This window comes from Taudactylus pleione, unplaced genomic scaffold (genome assembly GCF_031769625.1).
Source record: "Taudactylus pleione unplaced genomic scaffold, aTauple2 ptg000256l, whole genome shotgun sequence".
NCBI lineage: Eukaryota > Metazoa > Chordata > Amphibia > Anura > Myobatrachidae > Taudactylus > Taudactylus pleione.
The window spans coordinates 14,484,166-14,498,955 of record NW_028284658.1 but is presented as its reverse complement, the minus strand read 5'-3'; the positions used below and the strand labels follow the sequence as shown (position 1 = coordinate 14,498,955).

The following is a 14,790-nucleotide window of genomic DNA, read 5'->3' as shown; positions in this document are numbered from 1 at the left end:
GTGGGAGGCTAAGGGTGACATAGGACACAGTGGGTAACAGGGAGAACCAGTGGGTGACAGGGGGAGGTAGTAGATGAGAAAGACAGAGGGTGCAGTGCGTTTCAAGGGGGAGGCAGTGGGTTTTTAATAAATTTGTTTTTTTCTGTCCCCCCCTCCAGTTCCCACACTGTGTGCTCCCCTGTTCCCCCATATGGTCTGTGCTCAACACTCCCCTCATTCCTCCTCCTGGGGAAGTTTCTTCTCCCTAAACAGCAATCAACACACATTCTGTGTCCTCCTAACCCTGGCAGCAGTGGTCCCCCAGGCTGCACTTACTTAACAACATCTGCACAGACTGCAGAGAGAGTGTGGCAGCTGGCTCCTCTGAGTCTGCTGCTGATGCTTGCTGCCTGTGTGTCAGTTTTTGCTGCTGGGCAGGAGGACAAGAGAAGCTGAGCACTGGGGTGGGACGGGGCTGCCTGATGACTCCTCGGATCTCTCAGCCAGTGATCCGAGGAGTCTGAAATAACAGACAGTTCAACTGGCTTCACTCTCCTCAGAGGGGTCATCAACCTCACCCCATGTGAGTCGCGACCCCAAGCTGGGTCACGACACACAGTTTGAGAACTGCTGCTTTAGGATGTCCTTCGCATTGCACATATAAGGAGGGGAGTATCCGTCTTTATAAATTATCAGTCCCCGGGGTCTACAGATGTGCTATTCTCCCCAGTCATGGATAAAATCCACCAACAACGTGCTGTGCAAACGTGCATATGCGGCGAGAGCCGGGGCACTTGTCTGTGTGTACAAAAGAACTAAAATATACCGCTGCGGTATGCCCATACAGGGATTGATAGAAGAACAGTGAGTAACTTTCCCAGGAGATTCATTGCAATATTAAGGACAATTGTTTGCGCAAATTATTGCATAGGAGAAGGACTCCATGGAATTCCCGGATCACATGCTCATATGCCTAATCATTCAACCATTGTGTGACTAATAGTGATCATGAACTTCTGACTTGATTGATTTGTTGCGCTCTGAGCAGGCTATTTATATATTTACAAATGTATGTTTATATTGGCGGGATTACAAAAAAAATTATTCTATATTGTGCGTATTTTCTCAAACAAGCTCTCTAGCTACTTGGTTTGGATTACATATGGGACACTACTACTGTGTGGCATAATATGTAAAAGGCATTATTGTGTGGTTTCATGTGTAAGGGGCCTTACTGTGTGACATTATGTAAACGGGGCAATACTACTGCATGGCATAATGTGTATAAGTGGTACTACTGTGTGGCATAACATGAATGGGCTCTGTGTGGGGGCAAATGTATGTTTGTTTTTTTACCCTTGAGGGGGAAAGGCTTTTAAATTCTTCCTATGCGGCCCACAAAGTTATAGTTAAGCCCTTGCATGCACACACAGGCTCTGGAATTAATATGAACTTGCCAATTTCCACTGGAGCCAGTCCCAGAACCTGTGTAATTTAAGTGTCCCCATTTTTAGCAATTGTGTGACACTGTGTGGCCCTGAAGAAGTTCAAACCTAGCCAAAAACTTAATCCTGGTCAAACTACACCACCCTGCCAAATTTGGTGGAGCTAGGTCCAAAACTCTGGCCGTGCATAAAGGACAAAAAGACAGACAGACACGCTTTTTCGCTTAATATATAGATTGTGTGTAATTTGGCAATATTCAGGGTAATTTGAGAACTAGAGCTAAAGATATTGCAACGCAACATCTACGTGACATCTGACTACCAATGCAAGTATCTGCACATCATGCACATTTCAACTTCAACATTAGGAATATTCCTTTGAAGGACCCACAGAAGTTTATGACTTTGTATTTTCATAAAATACATCTTGGTTCCTTTTATAGCACAAGAATAAAATGTACAGTAGTTTCTGGAAAGTAGCAAAAAGGAGAAGGCTTTTTTTCCCCCCTTCATTTACTTACTAGACAAAAAAATGATAGTGCAAGGGCTTTTAGTAAACTAGACAACTTGCAACATCAAATAGGGGATAAATTACCTTTCTAATGTTGGGAATACACTATACAATTATCAGGCTGATCCGCCAGATATCGGCTGATCACCCCGATACTTGTACTGTGTGTGCAGCCGACTGATGCTAAAATATCAGTCGGTCATGCCGGATCGTCCAGCATGTACACAAAGCAATATTTTTTAAGTTGGCCGCACCGGACAGTATGTCCAGCCGCAGCCGACAGACACTTCCTTTGCTCCTTCACAGGAAAGGAATTGAGAAATGTCTCCTGCCCAGGGGTGGAGCACAGATATCGGGGCCAATACACTGAGATATCGCACAGTGTATGTCTGTGATATTTGCAGGGTGTCAGGCTGCCAGATAAAAGGTCTGTTGGTCTGACAGGCATTTTATCTGGCAGTGTATGCCCTGCATAACCCAAGCCTGAAATATACAATAGTTTACACAGGTTAAAAGATCAGGGGGCCATTATCTGTTTATTTTCTTGTAACCCCGGTTGTGGCACTTGCCATTTGTCGCCTTGAACTGCAAGTCCCATCCACTCTTCACAAACAAGGGGTTATAAAACAGAAATTCTTATATTAGTCTCCCTATAATATAAGTCTGTCATGAAAGACACAACTCATGCTTACTTGTTGTCTGTGAAACTTGAGATATCCAATAAGCAGTCTCCTCTAATAATCTGAAAAACATTTATGAAAACATTAATGCAGTCTAAAAAATGGGATTTTGGTACCTACCGGTAAATCCTTTTCTCTGATTCCACAGGGGACACTGGAGTTGCTTACGCTGGGGTATAGAAGTGTGGATAACTGGAGCTGGCACTTTAAATAATTTAGAAGTGTGAAGCTCCTCCCCCTCTATTCCCCACCAGCCCTCAGTTTAGAAAATGAAGACCGAGAGGAGATAAAAAAGGAGAGGAGAGAAGAACACACAATAATCAAAGCATACAACATACGGAACAAACCGAACAGGCAGGCTAAGAGCGCAGAGGTGGGCGTCCAGTGTCCCCTGTGGAATCAGAGAAAAGGATTTACCGGTAGGTACCAAAATCCCATTTTCTCTTTCATCCACTAGGGGACACTGGAGTTGATTACGCTGGGGACGTTCCAAAGTTTTCCCCTCGGGTGGGAGCGCTCTGTGGGACCTGCAGAACCAGACAGCCAAAACTTGATGCCGAAGCATCAAACGTATTAAAACTAACATTTGACCCACGTGTGAACTGAAGACCAAGTGGAGGTGCCCCTGACGGCCCGCCCATGATGCACCCACAGAACATGTGGAATGAGTCGAATGGACGTAGGAGGCCGACAGTCAGCACTAATCTAAGCCTGAAGAATAATCAGCCTAATCCAACGTGCCAACGTCTGCTTAGACGCTGGTCAACCTCTCCGAACAGCATCATAGAGGACAAAAAAACGACTCCGACTTGCGGAGGGACGCTGTCCTGGCATATAGATGCAGAGAGCTCTAACTACATTTAAAGTAGAAGAATTATCGGAGTCCTCCACCAAAGACGGTACTCAATAGGCTGATTGATATGAAAAGCCGACCCAACCCTGGGAACACAATCTAAGGTGGCTTATGGGACAGAGCACCCAAAACTAAACTCTACGAGCCAAAGCTAGAGCCAGGAGGAGGACACTCTTCCAAGACAAATACTTAATTAAAGGTAAGTACCAGGTAGCTATCGGAGGCTACACAAGCAAGACCCCCTAAAGTAACGTCTGCCCTCAGGAATGAGGGTCAATTTTCGTTGAAAGAAAATAGAAAGGGCAGAACCTGCATCTTGAAAGATCAAAGGTGAAGACCAGAATCCAGTCCCATCTGAAGAAAAAAACAGAAACGTTCCTGTCGAACTGGACGGAAGACCCGACTGGAACACCATTCGATATAAGAACGCCAGATGTGATAAAGCGCACCGAAACTGGCTTCCTGGCGAGTAGCATGGTGGGAATCAGAGTCTGGGATGCTTCTGCATTAAAAGATATTGGTTTCAGGAGCCACCCTGTTAAACGCAGTTGCGCTAAATTGGAGTGGACGAAAAGGACCCTGCTGTAAAAGATCCGTGCGCAGATGAAGGGGCGACGGGTCGTCTACCAATAGGGACCGAAGGTCCGAGAACCAACTACTCCGAGGCCAGTTCGGTGCCACGAGAAAGACAGAGGTTGACTCGTGTCTTATCCTTTTTAGAAGGAAGAAGTGGAATCGGAGGAAAAAGGTAAACAAAGTTGTAGATCCATGAAACTGTCAGAGCATCTACTGCCTCCACCTGTGGATCGCGAGTTCTTGACACTTATAGTGGGAGTTGAAGATTCATTCATGACTCCATGAGGTCCACCTGAAAATACCATCGACGTATCAGCGCGTTGAACACGTTTGGATGAATCTACCATTCCCCGGGATGTATATCCTGGCGATTTAGGTAATCTGCTTCCTAGTGGTCCACACCCTGGATGAATACCACCGACAGGATTACTGACTTCTTCTCGGCCCACCGGAGAATCTGAGATACTACTCGCATGGCCATGCGACTACCAGTCACGCCCTGGCGGTTGATGTAAGCAACGGCCGTAGCACTGTCGGACTGAACTCTTACCGGGCGTGTCCTTTGCAACTCTGTTGCTTCTATCAGAGCATAGTAGATCGTTCTGAGTTCCAACACATTTATGGGCCACTTCTGATCCAGAGGGAACCATCGACCCTGAAAGTGAAAATCGAGGACTACTGCTCCCCATCCTCGAAGGCTGGCATGCGTTGTTACGATGATCCAGAACCATGCCGAATTTTCGGCCCGCTAAAAGACTGTTGTATTGTGTCCACCAGTGGAGGGCCACTCTGGTAACCTGGCTCAGATGGATCTGTCGCTGTAGAAGCAGATGAGACCCTGACCCTTGTGACCTCTGGAATGGATCCGTCCGAACTGTAGTGCCTTGAAGGCAGCTACCATCTTCCCTAAAAGACGCAGACAAAGAATTAGGGACACCTTCTTTACTGCTCCCTTCTTGAAGTTGATTATCCAACCGTGTTGGATTAGAGTGTGATATATCAGTAAGGCATGGTTTGTTAGAAGGGATACCGATGGAGCCTTGAGGAACAAGTCGTCCAAATAGGGGATTATGTTTACTCCCGATGACCGAAGGAGAGCAATCATGACTGACATGAGATTGGTGAAAATGCGGGGAGCCGAGGATAACCCGAACGGCAACGCCCGAAACTGGTAGTGATCCTGCAATACGGCAAAACGCGGGAAGGTTTGATGTGAACATGGAGATAGTCCTTGATATCCAGGAATAATAGAAACTCCCCTGGTTTCAACCAGACAATGATGGACTGCAGGGACACCATGTTGAAACGATATATATCTTAAGATACAGGTTTTAAAGGCCTAGCGGTCCTAAACTGATCCATCCGGATTTGGTACTACAAACAGGTTTGAGTACAAACCCCATACCTCGTTGGTTTTCTGGAACCGGAACTAGCACCGAGGATCGGAGTAGAGACTGGATAGCCTCCCGTAGAATCCTGGCCCTGTCTGCAGGTATTGGCAGACGTGTAGGGCAGTACCGAGATCAGTGGGGACTTCGAAGTCTATTCGTTACCGTAGGAAAATCAGTCTGTGAATCCACTGATCTGAAAAGGTCTAGTTCCAAACTTGTTGAAATTTCTGCAAAACGGGCACCCACCGCAGGAGATCCCAGATGGGGCGTAAGACCGTCATGCCACCTGTTTATCAGCTGGTTTAGGTTCCTGTCGAACTGCACCATTGTGTGGACGACCTCTACCTCCGTCGCCTCTTGCTTGCGTGGGAGCACCTCTGGCTCTACCACGAAAGGAATGTGGCACATGAAAGGAAAGAAACGAAGGTCCCATGTAAGATCCTCTGGGAGCCGAAGCAGTCGAAGGGAGGAAGGAAGACTTACACACCACCAACACCCCCCCCCCCATGGCCTGGGATATCCATCTGCCCAATTCCGGGCCAAAAAGCATGTCACCAGTGAATGGTAAACCCTTCACCGCACGCTTGGATTCTGCATCCGGTTACCAAGCGCAGAACCAGAGGGCTCAGCAGTTCGAAATAGCATAAACAGATATGAGAGCTCCTTAGAAGCTTCTCCCAGGTAAACTACAAGAACGTAACTGTGCCCTTTAAGTACCTGATCAACGCAATCAACTGGTCAGCCCAGCAAATCATAGCCTTGTTAACCCAGGCGGTAACTAGCGTAGTTCTAAGTTAAACTCCCGCTGCAGTATAAATAGAGCGCAGCGTTGACTCCAACTTGCAATCAGAAGGGTCCCTCAACAATGAGGCAGCCCGTACTGGGAGTGTAGTTTTCTTAAAGGGACAGTGAGCAGACGCGTCAACAGGGGGAGATGTTTCCCCCTCTTCTATTATGGATGACGGAAATGGATAGCTGAACAGGAACAGACGAGGAATTTGGAACCTCTTATATGGTTGATTCCAGACTATTTTAGCCTACAGCTCCTGGTATTCCCAGGCAGCCTCCCATTAACCAGGCCTGACCCTCAGAGATCAGACGAGATCAGGCGTGTTTAGGGTGGAGTGTCCCTAGGGCCGCGAAAACTGAAAAACAGATGAACTTTTTGTTGGTCACTGAGAAGATAGGTAGCGTCCAATTACATTGTAATTGTTCCAGGCTAACTGAGTACTGCTGTTCTGACCCTGACACAGGGAGAAACGTACTCAAATAATACACACTCCTGGGATGCAGGAACTAGATCCACAGGTAGATTAAATACCTGCCTGACCGCCAGAATTAAGAATTCCACCCCAGTAGAGGCAGACTCTATATATGGCCCACAGATAGGGGGCGTATCAGATATTAAACTGATAAGAACAGATACTAAATGGGACACTTGATCTGTTTGCCTGTTTATTGCAGCCTTTTCCACTTGATCTTAGCCAAAAGGCAGAGAAAAATCGAGGAGTACCATCATTATACAAACTTCCTCCAATCACGTTCCTTAGTATCCTCTGTTGTGAGGATTTCCTTGTCAGACCCTCTCTGACTGGAGAACAGTCGTTAGGGGGCGTTATTGGTAGGAAGTGGAGGGAGAAGAAACAGCGGCACCTATAACCTGTACCAGGATGTCGAGAGACTTGGTTAACCCTGACACCCTGGAAGGTGCGAGCCTCAGCCAACTGTGACGTTAAGTCAGCCATCACTCGTACCATTTCAGCGGCCCATGGAGGAGCAGATAGGTGGATAGATTACTAAACAAGCATCATATAACATGCTTGTATAGTTTACAGTTTGAACAAACATCTTTTGCAAAGAGTTTGGCATTCAACCATAGTCACCCATACAGAGGGACAGATACAGAAGACAGAAGGCTAGTTTGGGAAACAGAGGAGGAGATCACACAACTCCCTTCCCACAGAATTGATTCCCTGCTGTACACTCCCCTGTGCTCACAGGCTCCCAGGGATGCAATCAGGAGAACCAGCCCTTCTGTAGTAGTGCTGCTACACTCTTGCTAAAAGGGAGAGATGCAGTCAGACGCATGTGAAACGGCAGCCACGCTGTTCTAACAGCCGCTGCTGCTCTGAATGGAGACAGAGAGCCCGTGCTGTTAGGCTCCGCCCACTTCTTCATGCCCTAAGGGCTCTGAAAATAGCAGTCGCGCTGTAGCTTTCACCTCCCCCCGTGAAGTCCCACTGAGTAGGAGCGCTATGCCGCGGGTGTCAGCGGGGAGGAGGATACTCTTAGTGGAGTATGTAATGTGGAGCAGCGCTATAGTGCTATGCTCTGAAGCCAGCGTCAGCAGCGGGGACAGGAGCCGGGGGATGTGCAGCTGATGTACTCGCTGCGTCCCTTGGATGGCCTCTCTGATAACAGCACTCCTGCTTCTCACACTGTCTTGTCCTCAGTGCTTGCAGAAGTGCTGTGTGGCGATAAGGAGCTGTCAGTTGCTTTATTAATAAGCACTGTGCACTCCTTCCTGTATAACAGGGCGCCAGGTACCCGGACCCCACCTTTCAAGAAGTGGCGAAGGGTACCAATAAAGTGTAAAAGATGCTATTAAAATAATAAAATAAAATAAATGTATTGCTGGAGCACAGCAAATTGTGACCAGCTCCGTAGGCACATTTTCTAAACCGAGGGCTGGTGGGGAATAGAGGGGGAGGAGCTTCACACTTCTAAATTAGTTAAAGTGCCAGCTCCAGTTATCCACACCTCTATACCCCAGCGTAAGGAACTCCAGTGTCCCCTAGTGGATGAAAGAAAAATAGAAGCCATACTCTTTAAACATTCTGTGTACTCACTGGTCATCTAGCCTTTTTTTTCCCCTTGACATAGAGTGTTCTAGTTAGACCACCCAACAAAGTGGAACCATCATTTCTGCTGTCTACAAACAAAAACAGGTAAGGCCTTCAAAACGGATATCCGGTACCTGCTTAGCAGCACATAAAGTTAAGCATCAGCAGGATCCAGTTTCAAAAATGGTGTAGCAACCGTAAAAGGGGATTTCTGCATTTCAATCAATTTTTCTGAATGCATTTCAGCGGGGTGAGGCTGCTAACATTGGTGTTAAAGTTGGCGCAGATTAAATGTAAACTACAAACTTGAATTCTAGTTCCTCCCCTCTATATCCCTCCATCATTAAGTGCTCAGTTCATTAAAGCCTATAGAACATAACTAATCCATGAAAACCAGACCATTACCCAAACTGTAATGAACAAAATAATTGGTGTGAAAGCAGGCACCCCAAATGGATTCTGAGAAGTGAATTTAACGGTAAAATCAAAATTCCACTTTTCTCTTTCATCCACTCTGGGTTGAGATACTGCTTACCTGACCTTGGGAAGTTACCCCTTGGGAAGTTACCGAACACTCAGACACAGCTGCAAAAAGAAACTGTCCGCCCTAAATTGGTGTCTTTAGAAACTGAAAGACTTTAAATGTAGGAGATCGCAGTAAGACCATGAACAAAATATTGTTAGGAAATTTGAACATTATTTGGAACTTCTGGACCAAATCCTCACGTGCTACAGGCATAGATGTTGGGACACTGCGGAGTCCCTAGGAGATGAGTCAATGAAAGTTTCTCCAACATGCCGTTTCCACAGTGGACACAGGGAAACAGAAAAAGCGATTACTTCTTTTGACTCTCTATTAGCTTTTTGTTAGTAATTTTGTTATCTGCATATCACATTTCTAACAGCTGTAACAACTTATGTCAATAACTGGTATAATGTAATAAATACAGTATTGCATTATATCACTTTTTAATGCAGAACTGTGAAAATTGTTTTTTTGTTCTCATTGTGGCGTTCTCTATTAAATTAGTACTGGGGGACAAACAATTGTGTGGGACAAGATACCCTAGAAAATACATGCCTGTCAAATTGTAGCCATAATCCATTTTACCACCATCTTTTTTTTTTTTTTCAAAAGTGGAGTACTCCTGGGTCTTCTTCCAAGTTCTCTTTGGCATTTTTCATTCTGTTTAGTCTGGGCTAAATGTTCCTCCTACAAGCCGCATCCAGGGAGTTGGCTGCAGTTCCATTGACTTTTAACTTATTATTTGCAACTGTAGTAACAGAAACCTCAAGCTGCTTGGAGATGGTATTATAGCCTTTCCCATGCTTATGTATAATGTTCAATCTGATCTCCTCAAACAATTCTTTGCTTTCTCTGGTCCATGTCCTGTATGGTGCACACAATAATTCCAAACAGCAGAGACACAACTTTTATCCATGTAAATAGGCTGAATAACTGATCAGAAGACTGAAGACGCGAGATGCGAATTCAATAAAGCAATCAGCTTGAACTATCACAATTATCCAATTAATTATGTTTTCTAAGGGGTACTAACAAAATTTGTCCAGGCCATTTTTGAAAATCTATGGAGAACAAGCAATCGTTTCTCTCTTTTCACAGTTTCTATGACATACCAAAGGCAAACATGAAATAGCTTTTAATTTCATCACTTTTCAGGAGGAATTAAGCACCATCAATGAGCTGTAAGGGTACCAACAAATTTGTCCACATCGATACAACAAAGGTATTTCCTGCTTCTAAACAAAATGCCCATTCTAGATGGAGTAATGGCTGGGCTTAAGACAGTTTATAACCAAGCCACGTGCTTACCCCATTTCTGCTGTCATTTGCAAATGGCTCAGGAGAGAAGAGATGCACAATCTGCTTTCATCAGAAGGGTCATCCAGATATAGGTACGAGTTACCTTTTGACCTCAAAACAGTCACCCAAACTGACAACTCTGATGGGTTCTGTCTCAGCAACATTAGAAAGCTGAATTGAATATTATGGGATTTCAGATACAGAAGAAATGTACTAAGCCTTGAGAAAGAGTGGAGATAAAATTACCCATCAGCTCCTGCCTGCTATTTTTCAAACAGAGCCTGTAAAATGACAGTTTATCTAGCTCCACAGATTAATACCCGCTTAGGATGTGCTGGAAAACCAAACCAGCTACCAGTGGGGATCGAATGACCTCTAGAAGAGCAAACCTGTCCTAACCTCTTCCCATGGAAGGGCCATTGTGAGTTCTGTCAACTGTGGGAAGGATGGAGAGGGAATCCGTGATCGCACTGAACGAAAAAGTTTGTGGGTCCCAGGGACCCTCACTTTGACAAAATGAGAGATTTGATAAGAACTTACCTTTGTTATCTCTTTCCAATCACCACGCAGTTACATTTTTACTCCCAGGATGCACTGGGCTTTCCCCTATACTCCACTCCCGAGCCAGAGGCACCTCAGTTCATAGTAAGCCAAAGGCCGGAGGAAGATAAAAGAGAAGAAAGCCTGGAACTCAAGAATCACATTCTCACGTAGAAGGAGACGAAAAAAAATGGTGACCGGAGCAAAGCCCATCTGAAGCCGGGTGCGTCAGGGTGGGTGCCCTGTTGACCCTATGGACTTCGAAGATAGATAACAAAAAGGTAAGCTCTTACTATATCTCTCATTTTCTTCTTCAGAGTCCATAGGCTCCACAGGGAGACCTTGGGGATGTCCCAAAGCAGTCCTTTAAAGGGTGGGGACGCTCCTGTGCTGAGAGGAGAATCCACCGCCCAAAGGAAGCATCCTGAGAGGCAAAAGGTATCAAATGCATAGAACCTTAAAAAGGTCTCGACAGAAGACCACGTGGCAGCCTTACAAAGCTGAACAGCCGAGGCACCACGGCGAGCTGCCCACGAGGAATCCACAGACACAGTAGAATAAGGGGTAACAAAGGAACAGGAAGGCCCTCCTGAGTGTAAGCCTCAGAGATAGTCATAAGCAGCCATCTAGCCAATGTCAGCTTATTAGCTGGCCATCCTGTCTTGTGAAATCCGTAGAGGACAAACAAGGAGTCTGACTTCCGAGGGGAACTGGTACGGTCCACACAAATTTTGAGGGCCCGCATCACATCCAAAGAGGCCTCACCTGCCGAGAGGTCTGGAGACTGAAAAGCTGGCACACCAATTTCCTCATTAATGTGGAAACAACCTTAGGAAGGATCCCAGGGCGAGTCCGAAGCACTGCCCTGTCCTGGTGAAAATCAGAAATGGGGAGCGACAGGAGAGTGCCCCCAAGTCTAACACTCTTCTGGTGGAAGCTATGGCCAGAAGAAAAACAGTCTTTGCTGTAAGCCATTTGACATCCACTGAAGCCCGAGGTTGAAATGGAGATCTCTGAAGGGCCCCAAGTAACAGCCTGCGGGTTCTGTCCCCCACCCATGGGCCGAAATGTTCCGTGGGTGGTGAAAACGGCAGAACAGCAGTCACCGCCGGTGAATGGATGCCGGGCGCATGCGCCCGACATCCATTCACAGTGACCGCGGCGTTTGGGGGCTGCCCGACATGTCCTTAAGTGCCGGGCACGCCCCTAAGAGTGCCGAAAAGGGGATGCTTCAAAAAGACACGCCCCTTTTCATTGGCCACACCTTTTTTTTCGAGCGTGCACAGAAGTGCCCTTGCTCTAGGTCCGGCGTCCTGCCTGCCGCCGTACCTAGAGTGAACACTAGCCAGTATAGTGGTAAAAACAAAAAAGCCATCACATTCATAACAAGAATGAAGCACAGCATCTGGCATTGCAAGGAGGATCAGGAGTCAATGATTTCTGGCAGGCTTTCAAAAAGTTCAAAGGTGATTTTGCTAATGGAGAAAAACCTGCGTGTTCCAGGACAGACTTAGGCACAGATTCCCCTTATTACTGCTGGTTTCTAGTGCAAGGCTTACCTTATATAGCCCCCAAACAACCACTCTACCTTAAATCAGCTGAAGAATCTTTGTGATGAGTAATCTCGTGAGCTAGTTGCCAGGACAGAATGCTGCCAGCCGTTTGCTAGATTGGCAGGAAGAGACCATAGCTGGTCACTGCCAGAGCTCCCGTAAATCAGTCTGGGGCTGCATCTGTGCAGTACAGTCACTGGGTACCCAGTCGCTGTATCTTACAGTTGTGACTCCACCAGGAGCACTATGTTGAGACAGTGTGCATTAACGAAAGAAGCAGAGGGGATCTATTAGTGGAGAGATATAGAAAACAAACAAGCTTGTACTTTACACTGACATCAGCAACGGAGCGATCTATACTTCAAGGTTAACAATGTTCCCCAAAGCAGATGAAAGTAAGAAGGTAGTGTCTGCTTAGGTGAATTTATTCCCCAATAACTTGCATCCATAAACCTTGCTCATTATTACCATGGAAGACCTAATTATTTTGCCATTTTTCTGTACACAACCTTCCAAAAATGATAGATCTGTGTGTGTCTGCATTTATTCCACAACGATAGGCCTATAGGAAAAAAACCTACAGATAACGGTTAACTTAAAAACATGACACAGAATTCTGAAAATATAAAAGCTAAATCTCTGAGACAAAATACCTTTTTATCATACAGCTTGGAGATGTAGGGTTTGAAGAAATGTTCCTTAATTCCTTTGGCTTCCACTGCAAGTCCATCGTAATGGTCACATAATGAACTGATTATGCAAGGGGGATCCTCAGCACCGTCATATGAAGCTGGTAGCTTTGCTGTTTCAAACAAAAGAGTTTTAGAGTGGAACAACATCTTTAGTATGCACAATATTTATTTTTTCCACCTTTCTGAAATGTATACAAACACAGTACATCAAATAAAAGACCTGTTTAAAAGAACAGAAAAAAGTGTAGTTAAGACTAGTGCCTACAGCAGTCAAGGCAGTAGAGGATGCCAATCACCACATAAAACGGCTACGAAAGGACGACAAATGTATGGTTTTAGTAAGCGCTCACCACGTATACAAATATACATTTCAAAATCTCCACACTACATTTTTTTTTTATTGTAGGAGTATACAACATTTGCTCTTTGAGGATGTTTTGGTACCATTCTTTATTCATGGCTGCGTTCTTAGGTAAAATTGAGAGTGAACCCACTCCCTTGGTTGAGAAGCAACCCCACACATGAATGCTCTCAGGATGATTTACTGAAATCACCTTGCTTTATCACATACTGTAGGTAGTGATAAAGGGATTTTTTGGTTACTTACCGTTGAATCCTTCTCTCTGAATTAGGCTGGGGGATTCTGGACCATGGGTTGTAAGCTGGGACTACAGGAGCGGGCACTTAAACTAAACTTGTAGCTTTAAACTTAAGCTCGTCCCCTCTGCAACCCGGTGACTTCAGTACAACTTCAAAAGGGCCTGGTAAGGAGAAGCAGTAACTCATTGAAACTGTGCCAACAAAATAAATAAATAATGGAGCCGCAAGTACCAACTTGGTCAAAAATACAACGCAACACGACTGAGCGTGAGGGAGGGAACGCAGTTTGCCCCCACCTAGTTCAGAGAAAAGGATTCAATGGTAAGCAACCAAAAAATCCCCTTCTCATTTATCAAGGCTGGGGGACACTGGAGCATGGGATGTTCAAAAGCTGCCTCCAGGGGAGGGAACGCTCAGGCTGCCTATACGGAGAACTGTACGCCCTAAGTGGGCGTCGCCGGAGGCAAAAACATGACCTGTAAAACCGAGTGAACTTGTTGACAGAGGACCAGGTGGCTGCGCGGCAGAGTTGTTCAGCCAAGGCACCGTGGCGCGCCACCCAGGAGGTTTCCACCGCCGGAGTAGAATGAGCCGCAGGTGCCGGTCGCCAAACATCCAAATAGGCCCAAGAGATGACAGAGCAGTTCCATCGTGCAATGGACTGCTTCGTGGCCCGCCAGCCACGTTTCTGAGTGTCATAGAGAACAAATAGGGAGTCAATACGGCGGATGTCTAGGTAGATCCGTAGGGCCCGGACGACGTCCAACAGAGCCAGATCGTTCCGGTCCCAGGAAGTCTCCAATTGGAAAACACAGGAAAGTCAATTACCTGGTTTAAATAGAAAGTTGAAACAACCTTCGGTCGGAGCGAAGGAACTGTTCGGAGAACAGCCAGATCGTCATGGAATATGAGGAACGAGCCGAGCTGAGGCAATGGCCATAAGGAAAACCAATTTCCACATGACAAATCTAAGGTCCACGGAATCCAAAGGCTCTAGAGGGAGCCTGCTTAAGAGCAGAGAGGACTAAGGTCAGATCCCACTGAGCAACCAGTGGCTGAAACGGAGTTTGAACCCGCAACACTCCCTGCAAAAAGGTCCAAACCTCTGGGAGGAGGGCCAGACACCGTCGAAAATAAATTGACTGAGCCAAAGTCTGTGATTTCAATGAGCGAAGCCGCAGGCCACCTTCCAGACCTCCCTGAAGGAAAGCTAAAAGCCTCGTAAGTCGAAACCGCTGTGTGAACATCGCGCCGTTTACACAAGATGTAGATCTTCTAGACCCTGTGATAGCTGTGCAACGA

At 46.0% G+C, this 14,790-nt stretch overlaps 1 protein-coding gene and 1 pseudogene across 3 annotated transcripts in view; both read right to left on the bottom strand.

The window, feature by feature from the left end:
* RBL1 (RB transcriptional corepressor like 1) overlaps positions 1–14,790 on the bottom strand; it is a 170,647-nt gene that overhangs the window by 81,506 nt on the left and 74,351 nt on the right. For all 3 annotated transcript variants that reach the window (XM_088480668.1, XM_088480670.1, XM_088480669.1), the window contains exons 6-7: positions 12,850–12,998; positions 2,628–2,677 (exon numbers count right to left, since the gene is read on the bottom strand). In XM_088480668.1, coding sequence (XP_088336794.1) covers positions 2,628–2,677; positions 12,850–12,998 — 199 coding nt within the window. The remainder of the gene's footprint in view (positions 1–2,627; positions 2,678–12,849; positions 12,999–14,790) is intronic.
* LOC148514963 (U2 spliceosomal RNA) lies at positions 6,776–6,938 on the bottom strand (annotated as a pseudogene).